Source organism: Alosa pseudoharengus, unplaced genomic scaffold (assembly GCF_046254945.1).
Source record: "Alosa pseudoharengus isolate Yale_2024_CS ecotype anadromous, Long Island Sound unplaced genomic scaffold, YU_APseudo_1.1 YU_APseudo_1.1_scf_8, whole genome shotgun sequence".
NCBI classification, from domain to species: Eukaryota; Metazoa; Chordata; class Actinopteri; order Clupeiformes; family Clupeidae; genus Alosa; species Alosa pseudoharengus.
In genome coordinates, this window is record NW_027468870.1 from 23,613,327 (window position 1) to 23,639,837 (window position 26,511).

Sequence of the window (26,511 nt, forward strand, 5' to 3'; positions counted from 1 at the left end):
TTATGTCGATACTGTCAAGTAAAGTGTAACCTAAAGTATTTAGTTATGGGTTAGCAAGTAACATATGATTTTGGCAACAATAACAAAGAAGATGCAGCAGGAAACCTTAGCAATTGTGTAATGAACTGGAGATGACTGCCTGTTGATTAGTCCAATGTGCACTATGCAATTTAGCCCACCCTCAAAATCCAGAGAGGAGAATATGTGGATAGAGTAGAGCTTTATGGGATTTCCTTAGAAAGTAAAGCCTACATATTTTCACTGCAGACAGAATTACAAATTGAGTTGTATGTTAACAACAGAGGTCTGTTCTAAATTCATAAATGTAAACATGGAAAATAGGAAAAAAGGACAGCAGAGACCCAATCACTCCAAGGATTTTGTTTTAAAACATGAAGAGCAGTGAACTACTGGACAGGGTTTTACTCTGTTATTTGGTTTAAATCAGGAAAAACCTCTTGTTAGTCACCTTCCTCCTTAATTCAAATATTTGTACGTATTGACACAGCACTTTGAATTAACCACACTATCTTATCACATTTTCCCATTAAAGATAAGACAAAATCAGACTGTTAATACCTGTAGTGTTAGTTATGGTTAAAACAACATATCTGAAATCATACCTCTCTGGCAGTCAGAGCATGCTCGCCAGCCAACAGCAGCATACTTAGTCCCCCCATTTTAGTAGGATCTGTGGACACAAGGTGAGAACAAGAGATCACAAAGTGCAAAACACTAACACAATTCATAAAACAAACATACACTTGAGAATAAAAAAACAACAACATACCTGCCATGGCAAAGTTAAGCTGTGGCTTGTTGTCAGTCTTGGGCACTTTTTTGGCAACAGGAGGGTCCTTCGTGGGGTTGGTGGGGAAAGACCAGACTTTTTTGCGGGCATTGCCAACTGTTTGAGAGGAACTCTTGACAGGCTTGTTGGTAGTTGGACACCATTTATACCCTGGGTTCGCCTTCATAAAAGCATCTTTATACTAGAACACAGACAAGTTACAGTCAGTTATTCAATATCACACTGATGCCCTTTAAGTCAAATAACACCAATTTGAGTCATTTTGAACTAGGTTTCTTGCAATCTATGTCAGTTTATTTTCCATATTACATTTCAGTTACATTATATCTCAATTCTTCAGCCTGAAAAGTCACCGCAGTGTATAAAACTCTATTAAGGGCATAGATTTCTGATCTCACATTCATACAATTACGCTACTATTCTAAAATCTAACATTTTAGTTGATCATTTTGACCGCATCTCATCTTCTGTCACTTAGTGTGGCAGTCATATTATGCACCGCTATGAGGGATGTCTAGGGATGGGTCTCGTTAGGATTTTATCGATAACGGTATCAATACTGATACTGCTAATCAATACGGGTTCTTATAGATTCTCTTATCGATACTGTACCTCTCTCCAGAAAAATAAAGGAGAATACTGCCTAAGACCACTGCCTTCTGTCTAAGAGTAAGGACAAAGGGGAAAAACTAAGGACACCCCCTTGTGGGTGTGGGGGTTCTGCTGACAATAAAAGCGTCATTAAAAATGTAACTTTTCACACTAACAACATTAAAACAGTCTTCTCCCTCATACTTGGTGTTATTGGAGAGGAAATGCATAATATACTGTACCACAACACTCACACGGCCATATCTCTTTTCATTTTAGTACAGTTTGTGCCAGTGCTGTTAGAGATTTCATGACGGTTACATAAAAAAAATATATATATATTAACCCACTGGCAGGAAAAACGTCTGATCGGTAGCCTGGCAGCCATTCGCCGCCCAATATCGGCAGATCCCCACCACCAATGCACTAATGCCCACACCAAAACACACTAATGTGTGAAGAATAAATGACTTTATCTAAATGTACATGTGAGTCAGAAAAACTGAATGCACCTCATCAGCAAGTAGAGCTATGCAAAAACACTGTGTGAGGGGAAAGAGAGAAAATACATTATGCTACAATGTAAGCGACTATGCTGTGATGAGCCGGATTACCTTGTCCTAGTGCGGTCAAATGCATTTCTAATATCAGATACGTCTTAATGCACTTATGTGCTTTCAAAATGCTCCAACAGAGTTTCTAATAGGCTATTACATCAAGAAATACCCAAAAGTTGAGAATTAACGCAGCCCAATGTACTGACTTATAATAGGCAGAATGGAGTCTTCTGTCATTAATGATGTGCGCCCCTGAATGCCTGATATTGAACTACGTAACTTGACTCTTACCCTCTTAGGTATACATTGGCACCCAGTACGTTAAACATTGCAACAAAGGGTAAACAGAAACAATTCTTGCATTGTGATGCTTTAACCTGTAATTCTGCAATTCTACTGACAGCCTGAAGGGGGCCCACCAACCTCTTTTGCCATATCTGTGTATTTTTGCTTCTCCTTGGGCTCCAGCACTGCCCACCAATCTGCTAGGATTTTTGTGGCCCCACGGTTGTCCAGACGGGGGTGCTCCTGACGAACTAGAGAGCGGTGGCGCTTGCAGAAAAGTAAGAAAGCATTCATGGGCCGACGGGCGCGCTGTTCAGACGTGTCCTCCTCACCCTCCTCCACAGCCCCACACACCACCTCCGGTCCTCCACTTTGTGCACACAGCACGGTCCCCTGGGTCAATGAAGTAATAACAACATAATCATACACATTTCATTTATTCAGGATATTTATGCAGTTCTAAAACAAAAAAAACTTTCTCACTTCTGGGGCTTAGTATGCCCCATAACTCATTAAAATTAGACTGATGGGGTGCAAGTTTCGTGGTGAAGCAGTAACGATAACGGGAAGGTAGCCTACGTCAAAGTAGGGACTCTGAAATGGGCAAGAACTCTCTGTTGAAGTGAATTTAAATAAATACAAATATGTCATTGTATCATTTAAGTAATGTGTTGAATTGATATTTGGAGTTCAGAGAGGCTTCACGTCATTATTCAAACTAATCTCTAATCTCACCTTCATGCGTAACAATCATTAATTAAATAGGCCTATATAATTATATACAGTAACCATATAACTGACAGTTCAAGTTCATGAGAATATTAGAATAATAGAAAGTCTTGTAGGCTACTGCTTGCTGGTGCACCTGCTTTATTAGTAGCCTATATTCCCACCCTCTGTTTCCAATATAAGATACATAATGATATAATGCTAATAATTTGCTGCCATTTCTAGTAGGTTTATGTGCAAATGATTGCCCTTTTTGCCAGTTCTAAATATATGGATTATCGCTTAATGGAAAAACGACCTCGAAGTTTGGCTTAGCACCCAAACTCAAATCAGGTAGGCAATACTGTAGGCCTAGTGTAGTTTCTTTTCAAACTATTTGATCTTGGTCCACTCTCTTCCATTCATACAGTGAGTGCTTACTGGAAAATAGGTGCTTGAAAACATGCAGGCGGACAGATTTGAAATATGCAATCATATCAGATGTATTTTCCCATTTTACAAGGCTCTGAAAACGGCCATAACTTCCAAATGTAAAAAAACATCTCCCCTTTCAAGTGCTTCTCATTCAAACAATATGCTAGACAAATCCCTCATGGATTTTTTCACAGTTACATATGGACTATTAGGCCATATGTATGCAGTAACATTAGTCAAAACTATTACAGGAGCATAGGAATATTTTTTGAAATATACTTCTTAAATATGCAATTTTTTTTTAAAATGGCCATTTTATGGTTATAGTTATGGTATTTAGCAGACACTTTTGTCCAAAGCGATATACAAATAACAACAATACAATAGTTAAATTTAACAGTAAACTACTTAAAAAGTTGGCAAGACTACACCAAGGAGAACAGCAATAATATACAACAATGTCAATTCAATCAATAGCCTAATGAAAATAAATAAATACTATAATATACAAACCATAAGTGCATGTTGAACAGATATGCCTTTAGACCCCTCTTGAAAGACCCAAAACTATCAACCGAGAGCACTGGGCAACTCATTCCACCAACAAGGAACCACTGAGGAAAAGAGTCTTGAATTTGACCTAGCGTTTATGGCTGGTCGACACAACAGACACTCATCAGAAGACCGCAGTGGGCGGTTGGGGATATACATCTTGATCATTGAAATAAGATAGCAGGGAGCAGATCCAGTCCTATAGGCCAAAGTGAGAGATTTAAATTGAATTCCACTATAGGGAGCCAGTGGAGAGTAATTAGGAGAGGCGTTACATGTGTTCTCTTTGGCTGATTGAAGACCAGGCGTGCTGCAGCATTCTAAATCAGTTGCAACGATCTTACTACAAAGCAGGTAGGCCAGCTATGATGGGAATTATTTTTATGACATTTTCTTGCCCCAGACTAGATGGAGGCTTAGCTCCATTTACATTGAAAGTGTATTCTCTCTTTCTTGCTTTAATCTATTCAATGCAGATGTAGGTGTGAAATATTCCCCACTGGCTGGGCACCTTTTGCTCCTACCATCTGTCCACAAGCTCCTTTGTTCTGTCTTTGGGTAGACAAAGACCTTAGGGTTCACTTTAGCTGAATTATATGTTTGTGTTATTAACTGTATCATTTTTACCAAACACAATGATTTAAGTATAAGAATGTTTAGAACATCCTGTATAACATTTCTACCTGAGGAGCCTGCCTAATATGTTAATGGCAAATAGGTGTGTGTAGGTGTGTCTGGGTGTGGCTGACTGAACGGCAGGAAGAGAAAGCCAATCACAGGACGTTGTACTTATGACGTCCTCTTGAACCACACCCTTGCAAATTGAGCATAAAAGGCCAGTCTCCTCCGGTAGTAGTTGGTAGAATGGTAATCGATGCTTCTGAGCTGAAGGCTGTAGCCTATTCTCCCTTGACGCGCGTTATTGTAAAGTGAAGCCTGAATCTTGGATATCTGGAATTCTGCCGAAGTCTGCTGTGTTTTTGTCAAGTAATTATATCCACCCACAATTACTTTCAGCTAACAGTGAATTACAATAGTCCAGCTTGGTATAACCATGAGAGATAACCATGGCCTGTACAAGAAGTTGTGTGGAATCTTGTGTCCGAAAAGGTCTGATCTTCCTAATGTTGTAAAGGATAAACCGACATGATTTTTCAATTGAGGAGTTAAGCTCAGCGAAGTTAATTCAGTCATCAATTACGACGCCCAAGTTATGTGCTGATCTAGTTGGGGTCAGTGAAGATGAGTCAAGATGGATGTTAATTTGTTGGGGAATAGCCGTTTTAGCTGAAAACACCAGAAGCTCAGTTTTTGAGAGATTAAACTGAAGGTGCTGATCTTTCATCCAGACTGAAATATGCTTAAGGCGAGACTCTACAGGTGAATAGGGTAACATTTTTAACAAGCAGATATCACTATGAAACTTACCCAGTTGATTACTTACATTAATATGAGAAAAAAATGTATTACAAGTTTTCTGTAATTTAATGTTTACATATGCAAATTATACATTATCTCATTAAATATGCGCTAATTTGCATACATTTTAAAACAAGAAACCTGAGCATTGGATACAGCCAGGTTCAAAATTATGTTTTCATTGTGTTCAGATAATAGATGTTGAAAAATTTACAGATTAATGAATATCTACTTTAGTTATCCTGTAAATCAGAATATAATGTCAATAGCCCTAAAAAATCGTTTTTAGGCATAAAATGTCATGCAAGTCAGGCTAGGAATAATATATCAACAAACCCCTCTGTAAATATCTTCGAAATATAGTTAGGCATAAGTCTAGAAAGTTTGGTGTATGTAAGTGCTTCTGAAGTGGAGTTTCCTTGCTCAGAGTGGGAGCGGAAACTCGTTTTGAGAAAACAGCCTTGAAAGACAGACAATGAGATTCCGTTCTCAGCCTAGACTCGTCTTTGAACTTTCGCGATTGGTTGCTGATACAAAGGAAGTGTCCATATATGGATCACATAGCGTGATACAGGAAAAACAGAGCTTTCCAACGGTACTACACACAATATGTTTTGGGTCACAGTCGCGGGAATGCATGCAAGGTTAGAATGCTAACTTTTGCTGAATTTAGGATAAATATACAGGCGCAAGTAGACACAATATAATGAAATAAACACCTAAATGTGTAAATCGGACTTTTTTGTTGTAGTAGTGTGATAGAATACATGCTAAGGTAACATACTAGCTCAAAATCTCGAAATTGACCAGTGCATGAAAAAACGATGTTTTCACCTGCCGTGTCTCGCCTTAAGGTAAGATTCAAACCAGTCAAGAGCTTTCCCAGAAATTCCCAGTTCAAATAGTGTATAAAGGAGAATGTCATGGTTAACAGTATCAAAGGCTGCAGATAAATCTAGTAGAATCAATACTGATTACTGATAGAGGACTTAGCTACTCTCAATGCTTCAATCACAGACAGAAGAGCAGTTTCAGTAGAATGACCACTTGTCAATTTTCATCTCATTTGACCATGTGGACAGACTTACTGCTACTTTGGACTGTCTTTGGACTTTGATTACACAAACGACAATTATGACTGCAAGATCCCAAGCTTGGTCCCAAATAGGGCTGGGTGATATATCGGTATTACGACTACAACCGATATTTCTAAAATCGATATGTAGTTGAAACAATATCGTCATACCGATATAATATGTTTAATAATGGGCAATTTTATCAAAGCGACTTGCTCTTCTGTGTTCAGACCACAGCCGCAGCTCTGCTCAACTGCGCCCCTTCTGTGTGCACGTTCTCCCTCGCAACACTACAACCTTTCAAACATGACGGACACAGAGTAAGATTTTGTTTACCGTGATCAGAGGTTGGTGCTGGGCTGGCCATACTGTATTGTCGGCACAGCAACGGTTAGACCGAGAATTCTCGTTGTGAAATCAAAATTCCACTGGAACTCCAAGCGGTTTTGTGCACGCAGCCTTACAACACTGTTTACAGCTTTTCTTCGAGTCACTGTAAAATGTCATTTTTGGTACATAGCTAATTTAAATACACTAATGGGGTGGGTGCTTGCATTAGCGATATAGCAGATCTAAAGTCCTCACGGAGACAACCTACACGCTGATTTTATTAAAAGGATATGCACGCGGGGACAGTTAGGGGCATAATTTTTTATGATTCCTGAAACTCCATTCATTCGCGCATAGGGATTTTTTCTTATGAACCGGAACATGCAAAAATGCTAATGAACATGTACAAAATGATGGTAGTGTCTACCACACTCTATTGGTGAGTGACTCAGTTACAGTGTTTAAGTACCCTAATTGTTTAAAACTATTTAATTGTTATCGATAGCAAGTCACACATGTCTAGGCCATCATAAATTTGCTTGTCATCTAGGCCCTATCAAACCCTTACGAAAAAACGGCATTGTGTGACAAGAAAACTTTGTGTCCAAAATATTGCATTGTGCAGTAGGCCTGTGTTGTCATTCAGGGTCGACCTATTGGTCTTTTGTTATTTGCACATCTTTATTAGAGCAGCTGTAGTCTATGCCTATTGGTATTGGTAGGCCTATAAGTTATTATTTACACTTTTTTGCACAGCTGTGTTAGAGCAGTCTGAAATCAGTCTAATTCAAAATGGTTGTGTTGAGTGAATACGAAACACTTAGCTCTTTTTTTTTAAAATATCGATATATATATCTATATCGCCAATCAGCCCCAAAATATCGGGATATCAGTTTTGGTCCATATCACCCAGCCCTAGTCCCAAATTTAAAGACGGCTTCAGAATGCCACACGTCACTTATAGGCTACCAGAGACTGTTTTTGCAAAGTCACATCGTTGCAAATTTCATATGACAGTTAGTTTGTCTTCTCTATCATCAAATTATTAAATTAGGCTAAACATATGTTTATGCTCAGCTGTTAGGCCTATGTCAAAAAATGTCACATGCAGCCATGCATTCTGCTTACTGCACATTTATTATAATATATTATAATATAATAATACTCAATATTCATTATTGAATGCTTAGCTGGAATGATGTTTTCCCCTATCATTCTGTTTTTAAAGCAGGCCTACCTACAGGCATGTAATTATGCTACTGGTACTGGCACTGCACTAGTATAATTGTATATAAAATGTTTTATTCAGGGAAAAAAACAGAAACGAACAACATTTTTGTTGAAAACGCTATTTTCCATTTTAGATAACTGGTTAATAACGGTATTTATTGTTCTGATTAACCTTTCTTTGAATATTATTCAAAAGTCCATAGGCTTGGAGTCACCTGCCCACACAGGTTTCCCCAGACACCCTTATAGGATGGATTTAGTCAGATTTTATGAATCAATGTTTCCCCTGTATAATTGGCTAGACCTATGAGTTGATAAAAAGGATTTACATATCCAACACTAAAAATTATTAATTACTGAAACATTAAATTAACATTGTGTGAAATAACATAGACACTAGGAACATATCTATAGGCCTAGTGTCAAGCAGTTGGTAGCACCACACATAGGTTAGGCTATTACAGGGCTTAAAGCAAGAACATTTTCTGTGCCTGAAATTAGGCTATCAGACATTTTTGAAGATCTAATATTATATAGGCTAATTGCCTACTTTCAAATCATTCATTCAAATCATTCATTCTTGTTTTCATACGTAAATGCTGCATACCGGTAGCCTGACGAGCCAGACCCACATTAAAATGTAGGGTCTGAGCACTCACCGTTGGCAGTGCTCAGTCCGAGGGGCGGGATAATCGATTGTCTTTCAAATTCCCTCTGCACGCAATAGGACAGCGCTACAACTCATGACTCCCATGCGTTTTCCAGCGGAGCTAGTTGGCTAGTTCTAACTTTTTCCAACTTAAAAAAAGCTTAACTCGTGTCACGCTGTTCGCCAACAGCAATATCCATCTTCTTTGTTTTCAAGTAGCAGGGAATTTAAGCCAAAATTCTGCCATCAATCATTATGTTAAGCCTGCCTAACGTCTCTATACACGATGTGATTGGCCCTATCGAAGTTTAATTTTTTCCAGCTTGCAAACCAACAGAGAGTTGCTAGACTAGCCCTAGGTGCGTCTAGATTTCTAGGCTAGCATACCGGTAGATGTATATTTGAAATTAATTAATGAATATTTTGAAATATGTCAGCATTCAGCAAATAAATAGTTTTTGCACACTGAAAATTCCTGAATTTCTTTGTTGTCAAGACTCCCTCTATTAGATAGGGGTGTAACGATACACAATTCGGTATGTACCTCGTTGTTGAAGTCGCGGTTCCGTTAATTAAGTGTGCTTGCAAAGCACACTTATTGTTCTTCTTAAGTTTTATTATTATTATTTTTCCCGTCTCCCTAATTTTTTGTCAGCCCTAGCGCCTAGGCCCTTTGAGACAGAGACACCGTTCCAACTTTAAAACGTCCGGTCAGTACCGGTGTAAGTTGGTCGCGAAGATGACGTCAGGTGGGCGTGTCGTTCGTCCGCCATATTGGATTGAACAGAAAGCGAAACTACATTTTCACAGGTCACAAATTTGATCCGAACGCCACGACACTTGACGTACATTATCCTTGGACCAAGCCTCACAAAAATTACCAGAAGGATTTTTGATTTTCGAAAGTGTTTGCCCGTCACAGCCAAACGAAATCGGCGGCGAAGCTCCGAAACAGGAAGTCGTCCATATCTCAGGAACACTGTCACATATTGATACCAAATTTTGTATATGAACTGGGGACTCCAGTGTGAGGGTGCATAAGCTAAAATAAATATTCCAAAAGTTTCCATCATTTTGCAAACCACCCATCCATATTTGGTAACTATCACCTTTCACATTTGCAGTTGTACTGCTATCACAATGGCTTCCAAGTATGCACAATCTCTCTGGAGAGCCACAATGTCTCTAGGCAGCCTTGCCCAATCATGAAATCCTTGCTCTGCCATGGGATAGTATGGACTTACGAACTGAAATAGTAAGGAGAACAGTAGCTATATATAGCTTACATAATAGAGTTGTTTTCACATTGACGGTATTCAAATTACATTTTTTCCTTATTGTTAAATGTCATGATGGGAGAGTATTATTAAAAATGTTACAAGTATGCAAATTCATATGTTTACGGGAAATTAGGTTTTACTGGGTTGTTTTGTTGTAAAGACATGCAAGGCATTCTGGGCCATGTAATAGACAAACAGTGGTCGGCAGCGTTAACTTGATTTCCTGTATCAATATGAATAGGTGTTTCTGTAAACCTAGGGACAATAAACAGCTATCTCTGTTACAAAAACGAGTTGGTAATCGCTCATTGAAGAGGGAACTATGATAAAAAGATTGTTTTCCTAAAAGCATGGAGTTGACGAAAGAATAAACAAGCAATGTCACGTTAATGTTAACATCTTAACGCTAGGTGGCAACGTTGTATTACATTTCACTAGTGTAGCCTACTTGAAATACGGTGTGAGATTCACAAGTAAAGAAGGTGCAATTATTATGTAATTTATCATGGGAAATTATTGGAAATGTTATTTCTTGTTTATTCTAATTGCAAACCACACACATCCATTCGGAATCACAAGTACACATTTAATACTGAAAGACTATCATTTTGTTTATTTGAATGTCGCCTAGCAACACAGCCTTCAGAGCAAAGATTCTAAAACAGGGCTTCAGAGAGACACGTTTTGAGTTTGTGGCCAAGAACAGAGCCCGTCTACGGACATTTAGACATTCTCTGCCAAGAACCTAAAATATCGGTTTCCATGTGCTGGATGGTGTGCGTCCTTTATGAAAGTAAGTGTTTTATTAGTTAACGTTACAGACATAATGAGTCATGTTGTAGTGGTCAACATAAATGTGCCCCTTCTGATATCAGAACGCTAAGAGGAGAAGCTATGGGAGAAGCATGCTAAGCAGAGATTTAGTATCATTAATTTCTTGTGTGGCTAGCTATAGGGAGGAGATGTATGTTGCTAATTGGGATTTATGTTGTTTAGTGTAATGCCATGGTCATTTGATATGAGATGCTTGCACTCGTAACTTCGTCACTTGTAACTTTAGGACTGCTATTTTTTTTACTAACAGTAATTCACGAAGCACGACTTTAGCCCTAAAAGTAGCACCTAAGTCTGTGACAGCTTAAAAGAAGTGGCAAGGACTCCTAACGCGATGTTTTTAAATGCGTCTACTATTGTCTACAGGAGCTTCCAATCGCGAGGGAACTTGCATTGTAGGCATAACTAAGGGATGCAATAACACCACCAACAACCAAAACTAGCCTACTCATTGTCAACATGTACATGAAATGTAACGTTTCATGTGAATCAAATTAAAATGTTTTCTTTGCAAACGTAAGCATAGGCAATGTGACAGATTAATTTAATAATGCTGCTGTGTGAATCACGGTAAGCGTGAATTAAGTGGCCACTTCTTAATGGGACTCACTGTATGGAAGTGGGCTAAGTAAAATAGAGATGTTTTAAATAAGATAAGGTTAATCAGAATTCTACGATATGCCCGCTTGACAACGGCAGAGATAGAACTGGCCTTGGCCATAGCAACCATCCATTTAGAACGACTGGCCTTCATAGCAACCAAGGATCTTAGCTGTGATTCATGTAGCTACAGTATGCATGCAATGTGATGCAAAGTATAGAAAGGTGATGAAATATACAGAGACAGGTCAAGAAATATAGTGCAATGTAGACAGTAGTATACAGTTGATTTACAGAAGGTGGTTTAGAGTAATATGAATTAAATATAAATATGTGCAGTGTATTAGCAGTTATCTCATACAATAAGTAGAATAATGTATGTAGATGTAGCAGTAACATTATAATAGTATAAATAATAATATAGATATATGCAGTGTATTAACAGAATATAATAAAACAGATATGTACATAACATACAGCTATGTGCAGTGTGGAACAGTGTCATTGTAGTGCAGAAACAACATTATAAGAGTAGTAAGAATAAGTCTATGTGCAGGATGAATAGTATAAAGATCAGTAGAATAACTATGTATAAATGTAATTACAGTAGGCTTTTCATGATCCACTGGGTCGTTATGGGCCACACAAAATACGGTGTTGCTAAAATTACTCCTATTGTGGCTATTAGAGACATGCGTTCATGAGTATCCAGCTACATTCAATGAGTTAAGTAAAATACATTCACACACAAAAAAAACATCACTAATGTTGTGGACATTCCTTTATTCTGAGATGCATCAATAGGCTCTCAAAACAATCCCAAACAGACATAAGGTCTTTATAGAGCAAATCTATATAGATTATTTGTCAAATAAACCAGTAAAACAGAATTAGGGGATGGAATATATAACATTCACACTCATAGCTCATATTTTTAAAATAAATCAGTGAAAAAGTATCCTGACAAACAAGCAGCATTTTAATGCCTTAGTCATATTTCATAATTTCTAATTTTTCTCTAGGTTACCTGATAGCCCAGTTTGAGAGGTGCAAGACGCGTGACATTATTTATTTTTGCAGCCAATCACTGCTGTTGTTTTATTTTATTGATTTGATTTTAGTCATAGAAGCTAAATTCGAAGGCAGGCCACAGGTAAAATCCAACGAACTGCATTCACCCCGCAAGGCAATAGTTGAATAGAGCTTTTGAGGTATTGCCACTGCTCCAACACTGAAAGGCACTGTTAGAATGCTTGGATCAAGCCAGGTTCAGCATAGCGTATGTCACTGTCTGCTCACGTTGGTGACCGGACCAGGGCAAGCACACTTTCGCAGTTCCCGCCGGAAATGCAGTCTAGTTTAAAATTCAGTTTTCAATTAAACTGTATAACTGATTAAGTTCATAACTTAGTCACAAAAGGCTAATACCGCGTGCACATGAAATCATGACGGGGAAAATAAATTTTAATATGATAAACAAATGGTTTGGTTTGTTCTGACAAGCAGAGTGTCATGTCGAGCCATGGCAAAAGTTAACCGGCGCTTTAAAAAAAAAAAAAAAAAAAAAAAAAAAAAAAACCCACTCTGGATCCCAGTTTAGAAAACGTCCTAAAACATCAGGGTCGTGTGGACGCAAGGCCTAACCGATAAAAAACGTTACCAGTTGAGTACTTACAGTATGTCAAGCCCTGTGTAAACAACATGGGTATGATCATGGACAGTTATTTTTATATATCAAATATACTTACTTTATCCAATTCCTCCTCATCCTCCTCCTCTTCCTCCTCAGAGAAATCCAAGGCTTTCTTAGAGAGAAGAGGATGCCACTGCAGACACTTGCGCTTGGGCCGTTTGCCGCTGACCTCCCCCTCCACAGGTGGCTCCTTCCCGCGGCCTCCACCTTTCATGCTGGTGGCCCTTCAAAGAAGAGAAACTTTAAAGAGGACACTTCAAAATCAACTACAATCATGGTGGCATCTATGTTAGAAGAAAAATATTATATAGTATAGACTCTGCCTCTGTTAATGAAAAGTCAGAGGTTTTGTATAAATGCAAAATACTATTTAAAGTAGGAGCTACATTAAAATGTTTTTACAAACTATGAAATCAGATGATTCAGAGTGTCTACATTTACTCCTATTACATTTGTTACTGCATGTATTGCCACTGGACAGCCTAAGCATGGCTTCTTCTCATCTGTGTTCCAAGCACTTGATTTAACAAGTGACCGTCACATTCCCTATACTCTTCTCCATAATCATTAGACAAATCCACAAAAATACCTCTATTAGGACTATTCTTACAGTATACCATAGAAATCTCCAGTGGTGGACAAAGCTATTGATGACAATACAAAATACAGGTTGATTTGATCTGATTTTTTTAATGGCTATGAAGACCATTTCTACTACAGGAAAATGTAGCTCATATTAAAGTTATCTTTTTCTGCTATGTGCTGTCCTCTTCCTGCTACCACCAGCACCAAAAACATTAATTAACACACATTAACATTGACGGGTTTAAAACAATCTGATAATGTAATTATGTAATCATGTAATCATTGTTATCACTAATTAATATGACCACCACTAGTGCTATCCCTAGCTAGAAACTTGGTGGGCATGTAGCCCCACTAGGCTGATGAGGCATAGAGACTTTTGGTCCCTGGGGTCAATCTTGTGATGAATTTGGGCATATTGCACACAGTTTGGACGGTTCTGGATGCACACCAAGTTTTGTGAAATGCTGTCCATACAATTTACATATTTCTACAGTATCTTTTAAGAACGCTATGACCTTTTGAAATTTGGTATGCTTAAACCCTAGCCTGGCCACGGCCACCTAGATCTTCTTTCAGGGAGATACTAGTCTGGAACACCTCCGTTCCCTAACGTTTCCATCGGTTGTCAAATTACCTGCCCAATCAGCGACGAGAAGGGATGACGCTATAGTTTCAAAATGGAAAGTGGCTGTGGTAAACGGTAGTAGCAACGCCTGCAAGCATCAAAAATTGCAGTTGGTAGAATGTGTGCATTTATTTACAGCAAAGGTAGGCCCACATACGTCGTTTCCTGACTTCTAATGCTGTTTAGGCGAAGTAGAAAGTAACGTTAGGAATCTTTGATGAATGTGGTTGGTTAGGCTGGACCAATGATTTCAAAGTTAAGTTGTGTCTACGCCCTATGCCCTACACCCATACACTACTATGTGTAGTGTTGGAAAGGTTTCTTGATTGTGACTGACCAGACTTTAATCACTATGAATGAGTTTGGCCTACCAGGCTACTTAAAGTGCAGTATTTAGATAATTTTCAGTGTACCATATCAAGGTATGTTTATTATTATTAATCATTAAGTTTTACTGTATTGGTTTGGTAATCTGAGAAACTAATCATTGTTGCAGCAGGTTGTGCTAAGCTTGCACTTGTGGTTAAAATTGTGAAATTAGCCTCTGATAAGGGACATGACATTCAGGCACCATACAAGATTGCCTGAACAAAAAGAAACTCTGCTCTGATGAGTGTACATTTCCATTGCGGACCAAAATGACGTCAATCGGTGCAGTATATAAGCCCGTGGATTCGGTCAAGACCAACTACAATATTTGGTAAGAACCAAGGCTGAGACCAAGACAAGTCCAAGTCCAAATACCAGTGAGTCAAGTCTGGACTTGTCCAAGACCGAACTCAAGTCCTACAGCTCTGCTTCTCACCTGCCCATATCTGCTTGCCATACTAGGGGATGTGTCCACCTAGAAATCAATTGTCCTATCATATCTAGTTAGCTACTTTGCCACTTTGCCAATTCAATTACCATTTGGATGAATGTTGCACTTTAACCAATCAAAATAACTTTAAAAAATCTTTTGTCTCCTTTCACCCAAACAATACAATACAATACTGTAAAACTTTCAAACTGGCCTCTGACCATTATCAAGTAAAATGATGATTGCTCTCAACTAAAATGATATGTACATGTGAATTATGGCATGTATTTGTGTTTTATTGTTAGATTATTATTTGATAATAACCGTCTTGTTATTTAGTAAATTTGATTGGCCTATTTTAGCAAAGGGGCAATAGCTAGCTTTAGGCCCTTTAGGCAATAATTGTGGAGGGCACTGTAGTACGTATTACTGCACTAACATGTCCTAGCCACACTGTACCTAGATTTTCCCCTCTTTGTAAGTGGCTTTGGACCAAAGCGTCAGCTAAATGACTAAATGTAACTTAAAATGTAATCATTCATAATTGTAAAGAATATGTAGCAAAATAAATCTTAATAATTCACAATTTATGTCATGTTTTAACTGCTTTTGTAAGAAAATGCATAACTCAGCCTAATGGCAAATTACCCAATCATGCACCTTTCCATTTGGAATCTTTTAAAAGAGAGAGACTAATGTCTTTGACTTACTTATTAACAGATCGCTGCACTTATTTTTTTATTGGGGACAGGTGAGCATGTTCCCGATTCATGCTGGAACTACCATTTCTTTATGCTAGAACTACCCTTTGGAACAGGTTACCTGGTACTAGGGATGGGCATTGTTAAGAAATTATCGATATCGATGCCACTGTTGAGTCTGCTTATCGATACGATTCCTTATCGATTTCCATATCGATTCCTGTACCATTTGCTGAACACTTATAGGATGGCTTTGAGAGTTGTTGGCTTTGAATGTCTAATTTAAAGTGGTTTTAGAGAATGAATACCAAGTGTGCAATGTCAATACATAAGTTGAATGCTTTAAAATTTCTAAATTTCGCATACTGTGACGTTGTGGCGCAATGCGGGAATGGAACGTTCGGAATCGTTAGTGGAAACGTTAACATGTGGACGTGTACGATTCTGATGGATCGGAACATTTGCAGCCGGTTCCAAACCGGAACCAATTCCCAAGCCTACCTGGTACACTCAAGACAGTCGGAAGCATAGGCAGTTTTAAACAGGGTTTCAAGGTATGGCTTAGGCGCCAATCATAGTCATTACTTATTTTTATTGCTTTTGTTGTATAATACGGATGTTTAATGTATGATGAATGACTGATGTGTGATATAATGCCACTTGTCCCTGTCCTTAGGGACCACAATGGAAAAAAGTCTTTGGGCTTTATTGTGTCATCCCTGACTATGTATTTTAATGTATGACACAGAGTACTGTTTCATATTTTATATATAAGTGGTCAAAATAAAATCAATCAAAAAAAAAAATCAATCACACTAGCAGCACAGATCTCAGGAGGACTGTCCCTGCCCACTGTACCACTTAGGTGTTCAGGATTTGGAGGGTTACCTTCAGCCAGTAAGCATCTAAGTTAGCTGCCAGCATATTTAAAAATGATGTCTGACATGTACTCACTTCCAGTCACATTTTCACCAACAAGCCATAAACAACCCTAGGTACCACATACAGGTGGACATAAAAATATGTTGTCTTATGTGGATTAACAGTTTGCAAGCTGGGAGGCCAATCCACATGGACAACATAATTTGTGGCCATCTGTAATGTGGAACCTAACTGGCTTGTTTGTGAAAACGTGGGCGGAAGTGATTACAGTATCGGGCACAATTTTGAAGGATGGTGGCAGCCAATTATATATATGTTTGGCTGAAGTAGCCTAGCATGGGACACTAAAATTAATGGGGGCAGTACCTCCTCCTTCCTCAAATAATATCTCCATGGTACCACTCAAACGGCCCGCTCTCATTGAAAGTGAGAATACTAGCGACTGTTTTTCTGTTACAGAAGTCTTATTTGGTTTTCAACAGAAATTTGCTTTTTTTTTTGAAGAGTAAAGGTAGCAGTAGATGGCAAAATTACACACTTAAGCAGAAGTATAGATACTTCTGGTAAAAAATACTTTTTTTATCAGTATAAGTACTGATTCAACTTATTTACTCAAGTGAAAGTAAAAAACTATGGGTTCTGAAATGTACGCAAGTAACAAGTATCCTAGCCTTTTTTAAGGACTTTAGTATACTGTGTAACCGATGCCAGCTAACTTAGCTGTGCGTGTGGAACGTTGGTAAACCTCACTCCCCGGCGCCTCAGGAGTGCTGCTGGCATGAAAGCTAGTAGCCTGGGCATTTAGCTTGATTGTCAGCACACTTGACTCCTGATCCGAGGTGCTGCTGTTCCACGGGTTCAAGTCCGAGCGTGTGCAGGGCTGAATTAAATAGCACTTCAGTAAAGTTTTTTTCAATGTTTTTCTATCTTAACATCAATATTTGGTGCATTGTGTGTGGTGTGTGTGTGGTGGGGGGGGGGGGGGGTTAGCAGCATTAGGCCTATTTCCCTTCACAATCACCTGTCATTTTAGTCCAAAAAGTCTAAGGATTCAAAGTGTTGACAGATTTTGAATACAAAATATATCCCTGTAAATAAGAGCAGAACAGTCATAGCCTAAATTAACAATCAACACACATCTGGCTAATGTATGACCACTAATCACACCATCTAGGTTTCAACATTTATCAGTCAAGGATATGCCCCACCTTTAAAACCCTAGGCCTAGGCTAGGGTAGGCTAATACATTTAAGGGGGAGATAGTTAGGTCACTGGTCAGATTGTCAAATAAGATGTGGAAGTTGAACAACCAGGTTGAAGGTTTGGGCACCTTCATTGAAACGGGATGGGATGGTTTAACAGAATTAGTAAAAGGTGAACGAACCTGTGCAAACGCAAAATAACATGGAATGAACTGTAGGTGTACTTACTTAGTCACAGAATATGGTAACACTGTATTTGAAAGATGAGGATGAATCTGTCACTCAGGCTTTGTCATGCGATGATGATGACCTACAAAATAAAAACACTGCGTCCTCAGTCAAAGAATAGGCTACATCTTTGATTATGGCACTAAATTATATAGCCTACCAAGATACTCAAAATCAGCGACATATCTGCATTGCCTCGGCGTGGCGTTAACTTTGTAAAATGTGCGAGGCATAGGCTACGTGAACAGTCGACAAAAAATGCTGGTGTACTCGAATAAATGGATGGACATCGCTAGGTTGGACTCGAATATATCTCCATTGCCCGACCAAATATAGCTTTTATCCCAGGTAGATAACTGACACCAAACAATCAAAACAGTGTCCAGTAGACTTGCGTCGACTAGATTACAGTAATTGCAGCGTTCAGTTTTCAGGTGAGACCGGTGCTCCCTGCAATCCAAAGGGACTTAATCGGTGAATCAAGAAGCACATACCACCAACATCTCCTGAATACATGGTCCACCAAAAGTTTGACAAATAAATAGCATAACTAGCTTATTCATCCAAATAATCTCTGTTAGACCAACGTCAAATTTGCATCTGAGTGCAAAATGTCGATCTGAGGTCTGACAAGACAGACAAGCGAAAGAGAGTCCATCTTGCTTTGGGGAAAATGAAGTATAAATCTCACTCCTGTCAAACTCCGCCAAAGCAATCGCTACGAAAGATTTCCATCAATGACAAACTGTGACCTTTCATTACTTAAACTTGGGGTAATCAGTATCGACGTTTGCAATGAGACATTTGATTGGACTGGTCTAGCTTTCCGATTTGTAAAACGGAATAAAAGTAGCTCGCTAGCTTGCTAGCTCTCTGATGCGACTCATAGCCCCCTGAACGTGTCATTAGCTCAACATGCAATGGTTTCAAGTCCCTGGGTCAGTCATAACCAACATCAATTCACTTTTGTGACTCAAGTTCTACAGAATTGTCCATTTGCACGGTTTCGAAGCCTGTGTCAAGGTGTTTGTTACACTGTAACCGTGCATTTGAGGAGGGAAGTGTCTATTCCGTTTCTCAGAGGAAAGCAAGCTTGCCTAGCTATGTCGTACATATTGTCTCTACGTTTTGCATCGTCCGTTTAACAGAACAGTGACTTGAAAAGAGTGCCCAACGACATCGAGACCTGGTACTAAGTAAAACAACGACATGTTTATTAATCGATGCGTGTTTTAATCGCGAGACCATTAGGAGCCAGCAGTCTGCCACGGCCACGGTGCAATAACTGACACAAATACTGCACTGAATAACAGAATGTTCTTGACAAACGACACTTGGAATCCGTGCAGAGATAAAATACCCCCAAGTTTTCTGTCATGACGGTATCTCAAAATGGAAACTTACCTCTGTAACCAAGCTCAAACACCAGGGCCTTCTCATTACAGCCTCCGTCCACCTTTAAACTTATTGACACATCATAACAGTTCTGTACTAGCTGTACAGTAACACAAATTGGAGCTACCCAGACCGAGCACTTTTATTTTTACCGGATGAACGCTAGCAACCTTTACGAAGCGAAACACCGCAAGTCACAAACTGACGGATAATCTTTTCCATGCATTTGTCTAAATTAGATAACAGCTCAGTGATGATAGCTTGGAGTTCTTCGTTTAACTCGAACAATTTTCTGTGCTTGTTTTTCCTGCCCTCCCCCCGTACGTTTAAGTGTTCTCTCTCCGGTCTTGTGGAGCCTTGTGCAGAAGCCTATGTGGAATGGATGTTCATGACTGGCCTAGCTGTTTGTACCATCATCATTCAAATTACAGCGTCGGACTTCACTCATGTTGCTCAAACTTTTCGAAGTACAGTGTATGGAAATGCTTACTCAGAAGGTGTCACAAGACATGTTTAGTGAATAGATGACCGTGTTTATCTACATAGGCACTATTCTACATGAGTACTTGTATAGCTTCCTGGGTGTTGTGTTGGGTAGCCTATCGAAGTGGTTAGAAAATAAAAGTGTGATACAAGCACAATTGTGCCAGCGCCTACCTGCAACAGGCCAGCCGATGAAATGTTTTGTAACTTCAGGCTGGTATTCTAACAGATCGTTGTCCACTTCTCTTCCTTCGGTTAACGTGTTCTCTTAACACTTTGTAACATAGGCTACGGTACTGTACATGCAGTGAGTGAAAATATCGTTCATGTAAGCCTGTTCGTGATTGGGTGTTGGGTTGACCGACAGTCAGAATCACCCACACAGCAAGCACATTACACTTATGCACTGTTCAGAAAAAGAGAGATTAATACATCTTCAATCATTACGTTAGGTGCTTTAGAAGGCTAGGTAGGGGCCGATTGACGCCCCAGCAGCAACTGAAAACGGTAGCCTACTTAGTCTACAATTAGGCTACTGATTTTGGGACGGGATCAAAGAAGATCAGAAAACTTTCTTATGTTTTTTGCTCGTTTTAGAATAGCACCTTTCGTAGAGGACATAGTCGTGTAGTTTGCATGTGGATGTAAACTGTTCTCAGCTTTTCACATTTCCAAAGCACTCTTGTTGCACATAAGCATGCTAATGTTTTCATTTGGCCTAACCTGCCTGTAAAGATAAGTATCAAATTACTCGTCCTCCTCATAGGCTAATAAACTTGGATATATCATTGATTATGTGTATACAGTCCTAGGCCCTCTGGATTACCATGTAGATTTGAATTTGCATGGAAATGCAATTAGGTAGCATAGCCTACCTTTTTCAGATCTCCTTTAATAGGCCTACCTGTTAAAATGAATTTGAAATGTTGGTTTATGTCTATGTTAACATCCTTCTCAATGAGGTTTCAATTCAGGTTTCTCAGTTTTAAAGTTAAAGGATTCTCAGAGTGCCAGGACTGGAGCTGCACTCGAGACTCAGTGACTCGAAACATCAGTGTATCCGCTTCAGCCATGGAAAACGCCCACCCGGAGGACAACGGAGCTGCTCCGCACCCTGACCACCGTGCCCCCTCGCCATAACGTTGGTGACAAGGCCGGGTTTAATGCAAGGGCCAACCGGGTACTGGCCCAGTTGATCAGAGATCATAGGGGGCCAGAGGCCCTGAAAACCGGCACAATAAGCCCCACAGACCGCTGGGTTGACCATTGAGAGACCCTAAAAGGACCCTAGCATTTCATGGGCCTTCATGCTGACTGCAAGTGGTCTATAGCTACTTAGACATTCTGCTTAAAATGTATGTTTATGCACCATATGTGAGATCCTAGAATGTCTACAGGGTGTGCATGCAGCGCAGGGCCACTGCAAGGAATTCCGCGCTCCATGACATAATTTTCAGTTAGCACAATCCCACTCCCACTCCCAAAAACCCAATTCCAACCAGGGTCCTAGGGATTGTACACACCTGTCATGCCCTTATGGCTCCCATAATAACTAGATGTACCGCAAAGCGGTACAAAATATGACCGCCGCTCAGTCATGCACATTCTCTCTGCAAAAATAAATCACGCTTGTCAATTTGTCTCCATGCCCTACTCTTGTAACTTTTGTGTATGTAAATGATTGTGTGCATGTGTGCGTTTGCTTTTGTGTATATGTGTGCTTCTCTGTGCGTGTTTGCTTGTGAGTGGGTGTGTTAGGTATGCGTGTGCCTGCTTGTGTGTGTTTTTATGTGTGTGTGTTTTTGTGGGTGTGTTTGTGCATGCATGCGTGTATGTGTTTGTATTTATGTGTGTGTGCGTGCGTGCCTGTGTGTGTGCATTTTGAGTCTGTGCGTGCGTGCGTCGTGTGTACGTATGCCTGCATGTCTACTGTGTGTGCGTGTGTTTGTGTGTGCGTGCCTGTGCGTGTGAGTCTGTGTGTGCATGTGTACGTATGCCTGCATGTCTACTGTGTGTGTATGTGTGTGCGTCTGTCTATGTGTGTTTGTGTGTGCGTACCTGTGTGTGTGTGTGTGTCTGTGCTTGTGTGTTTATGTGTGTGTGAGTCTGTGTGTGCATGTGTACGTCTGTGTGTGCATGTGTACGTATGGCTTCATGTCTACTATGTGTGTGTGCGTGTGTCTTTATGTGTGTGTGTGCTTGTGTGTATGTGTGTTTATGTGTGTGTGTGTCTGTGCTTGTCTGCCTGTGAGTCTGTGTGTGCATGTGTACGTATGCCTGCATGTTTACTGTGTGTGTATGTGTGTGCGTGTCTTTATGTGTGTGTGTGTTTATGCGTGTGTGCAAGTGTGTGTACCTGTGTGTGTTTGTGTCTGTGCTTATGTGTGTGTGCATGTATCTTTATGTGTGTGTTTGCGTGTATTTGTGCATGCGTAGTGTAGTCACTAAATGTACACGTATATTCATTTATTGTATGGTCCCCATGAACGGAATTCCACGAAACTTGGCATGCATTCAGGGGGTGTCATAATGATCCTACACTTCAAATTCCGTGCCGTTTTGAACCTTTCAGCCAAAGATACCTGTGATTCCAATGCCTCATTTTTGCTTTTTCATTTTTAACTAGGTGGTGCTATACCTCAAATGAGTGGATATGAGATGTGTTGACATGGCCCCTTAAGACAAACATACTAAAACAATGTGGTCCTCCTAGGCCCTATAGTTCTCGAGATATTCACAGAAAACTCTGTCCGCCCTACCCTCCTTTCGGGGGTCCATCCGGCATGGGGGCGACTGATCAAAATGAAAAACAATGGTTCCGTGTCATCCTTGTGGGGCTACATGCTAAACAAGTTCCGTGCACCCCGGTCTTTCAGTGTCCCAGGAAAAAAATCCGGAAGAAAAAAAACTCTGACAAAACTTTTACTTAGCGGCTGTCAATTATTACGTAATTACATACATCTTGCTGATACACACAAGCCATTATCTCTGAGCCACCAGCTCTAGTACCATTGTGAGTAGGGTAACCAGATGAGAATGGGTAAAATTCGGGATGGGACGTGACCGGGGGATCTGTTGTTGTGGACTCAATCACCATGAACAGTTTTTAATGTTCTATCAGACTTTGACTACTCGAGAGAGACTAATTTTCGGGACAATTAGGGCAGGATTTGGGACAACTGCTTGGATTTTGGGACTGTCGCGGATGTCTGGTCACCCTGATTGTGAGGTCTTCAGTGCAGCACTGAGTTTAGGCTGCACTTTATGTCTACGTTTCAGTCCATTGCCATGCCTGGATTTCAGAACTGTCTGGAAGATGCCATACCCTTTGTGTGATGTGCCTACTCTGATCATGCACTCGCTTCAAGGGCAGACCCATCAAACTGCCAAAATGGTCTCCCCTTCTCCATCTGCACGTTATTAAGCAGGGTGAATAAAGTTACCGGGAACAATGTATCTTCGTCTTCAAGGGGATCCTCTGAGATGGGTTCACAGCCATCCTCTCAAGCCACTTCTAATGGGTGAGTGGCCGTGAGACGACGAGCTTGGTTCTGCCCCCCTTGGGCAAACACAGGACGAGGAAGCATGAGGCCTATGAGGCCCTTGCTTGCACAATGGCCTCTTTGGTGAAGGAGTGGCATAGCATCAAGCCAATAGTGGATGATGCAGCAGCTAATTGAGCGCTTAGCTTCCCAGCATGAGCACCTGGGAAGTTCAAGGGCATTCTTGCATCTCACCAGCCAGACCCAAAGTGGCAACTGGCTCTCCAGGGCCCAGTTGTTCAAAGTTGAATCTGGATCAGAATGATCCGGATTTGGAATTCCCATGTTTTACAATCGAAGATCAGGTAATCCATTTTACTGTTATGCCGTTTTTTTCAAAGCAATTTGGGATGGGATCAAATTGTTCCAGATACAGATGTGCCTGTATATGTGTGCTTGTCTGAGTAGGTGTCTTTGTGCGGGAATGTTGTCTTTCTGCACAGGCTATTCCCACACAAAGTTACAAAATTGTTACATTTAAAGCACTTTCACCTGTTCTGATTAAGTTCTAGGAAATAAGCACCTATAATGCAGGCTTGTGCGGAAGAATTCCAATTAAATTCTTGAATTTGAATTAAGGTCAAAAACAGGATGTAGAATTATGATTCGAATTTGAATTTAAAGGAAAAAGAATTGAAATTCAATGAAATTTGAAGAAATTCATATACATAATTTAAGGGTAGTGTTTAACAATTAAGCTTCACAATATATGTCAGATATGATTGCATCAAACACACAACTTATAACTAAAAACAGTAACAAGTTACATAATAGGGGCAGTCGTGGCCCACTGGTTAGCACTCTGGACTTGTAACCGGAGGGTTGCCGGTTCGAGCCCCGACCAGTGGGCCGCGGCTGAAGTGCCCTTGAGCAAGGCACCTAACCCCTCACTGCTCCCCGACCGCCGCCGTTGTAGCAGGCAGCTTCACCTCACTGTGTGTTCACTGTGTGCTGTTTGTGTTTCACTAATTCACCGATTGGGTTAAATGCAGAGACCAAATTTCCCTCACGGGATCAAAAAAGTATATATACTTATATAATATATATAATAGTTTTACTTACTTAAAATGTTCTAGTAATTAGAATTCAGGTTTTGTCTTTTGTTGAGAGTACTTGCTTAAAATGAGTGTTTCTTCTACTTCATTTTGATGTAGAAAAGTAAACAATCAAGTAAACTATACTTGAATTGTTGAAGTTTGTGCTAAACTGTAAAATTAGTTTATAACCTTACTTAACCTGTTAGTTTTAAAAAGCATGCAAACTGATTGCCCTTGTCCAGATTTGTCTGTAATGTCAAGTTGTGCAAACATGCTCACTTAGTGTAGTGCATTTACAGTACACAGAATTGCTATTTCAACTAACTTGGTCATTACAAGTAAAGTATACTGTATGTTTATTAAACACAAGAGGTGTATTGAAGTTGTGCTAACTAATGTCACAGTTCAGCTAACTAATATGACATTTCCAAAAATGCATTTCCAGAATGCCATGCACAGACCCGGCCTACATATTGTTAAAGGGATCACATATTAATATTTACTGAAATTTAATCTTAAGTTACAATATATAACAAAGTGACAGTGACACTAAAGCAGAGGTGTCCAAACTTTTTGACTCAAGGGCCACATTGGGTTTTGAAAATTGGCCGGCGGGCCACACAACAAAAAAATAATGTATATATAATGTTTTGTATCATTTAAATGACAAAGTAATTTTATGGCTAGTGCTGTGCCTATGGCTCACAGTTTATAAATGGTGGTCAGTAGTGGGAACTACTGTTGCCATCGCGATTTCCTTTTAAAAGTTTCTTATAAAAAGGAGATATCAATTATCAACAATAACAAGCCAGCTGGAACCTGTCGCACTCTCTCCCTCTCGTCCACACTCAAATGCGTTCCCAATTCTTGAATTTCCCCTTGGGGATCAATAAAGTATCTATCTATCAATCAATCTATCTATCTATCTATCTATCTAATTAAATGAAGTAGCATAACTGCTGCAATGGAGATACTATGTATCTCGATGTAACAAGCTGTTTTGAGATTGACATGGTAAACGCTCTCTAAGAAGAGTGTAAAGCAGTTTCGTTTTGCAGTGGCCTAAAGTTAATCACAACGTCGTCTATGCTGGAAAAAATAGCGAGCGGCCTATGATAACCTAATTAATTAAATGCACAGCAGGCCGGATATAAGTGCGTGGCGGGCCGGATCTATGATAAACTAATAAATGCTCGGCAGGCCGGATTAAAGTGCGTGGCGGGCCGGATCTATGATAAACTAATAAATGCTCGGCGGGCCGGATTAAAGTGCGTGGCGGGCCGCAGTTGGCCCACGGGCCGTAGTTTGGACACCCCTGCACTAAAGGCTATATATACTGTTGTTGTGTAATTTATATGTGATTTATATTGATACATCACCCCATCAATGACTATCCAAAACAGACTAATCCTGTGAGTAGAACTAGTCAGGCCCGGATCCAGGCTGCTCAGATTGGGGGGGAAAATAGAAATTTGGGGTGGGCACAATGAATAACCCCCCCCCCCCACACACACACACACACCATTTACACTACGCAACAAAACCGCTCAGTTTCACCTACAAAACCCTTATTTAATTAACCTGACTCTCGCCAGATGAATTTCGTTCCGCTTAGCTCCGCCTAGCTTCACTCACATCCATCTGGGACCTCTTCCATTGAGAGTGATTTCTGCACCCGGTTTTATGGTACAGCCAATCAGGACGCAGGGCGGGAGTTTCATAGATGTGACATAGCGTAGAAGCGACTGTGAGGCTGTTATCAGCGTCACGGGTTGGCTTCGATGTGAGTGGTTGAAGTAGCACGTCAATAGATGACGGACAAGTGGCTTATTCGATCATATGCAAGCATTTTTTGATTAGGTCCAGCCTTCTGAAGCAACACTCCAATGGATTGGTCCCAGATGGATGAGTGGAGCTAGGCGGAACGAAATTCATCTGGCGAGAGTCAGGTTATTATTTAATAGCTTTTAAGTACAAAT

The 26,511-nt window shown here is 40.0% G+C and overlaps 1 protein-coding gene across 5 annotated transcripts in view; it reads right to left on the minus strand.

Annotated features, from left to right (window-relative positions):
• The window catches only part of bbx (BBX high mobility group box domain containing), a 41,591-nt gene extending 21,344 nt beyond the window's left edge, over positions 1-20,247 (minus strand). For 3 of the 5 annotated variants that reach the window (XM_076275028.1, XM_076275025.1, XM_076275029.1), the window contains exons 1-6: positions 20,128-20,247; positions 18,076-18,157; positions 13,106-13,274; positions 2,383-2,637; positions 791-992; positions 624-691 (exon numbers count right to left, since the gene is read on the minus strand). In XM_076275028.1, the coding sequence (XP_076131143.1) occupies positions 624-691; positions 791-992; positions 2,383-2,637; positions 13,106-13,264 (684 nt within the window). In that variant the 5' untranslated portion in view covers positions 13,265-13,274; positions 18,076-18,157; positions 20,128-20,247. Of the gene's footprint in view, positions 1-623; positions 692-790; positions 993-2,382; positions 2,638-13,105; positions 13,291-18,075; positions 18,158-19,479; positions 20,060-20,127 lie in introns of those variants that run through there. The other 2 variants (XM_076275027.1, XM_076275026.1) reach the window with 2 other exon arrangements.
• Between the last annotated feature and the right edge of the window lie 6,264 nt (positions 20,248-26,511).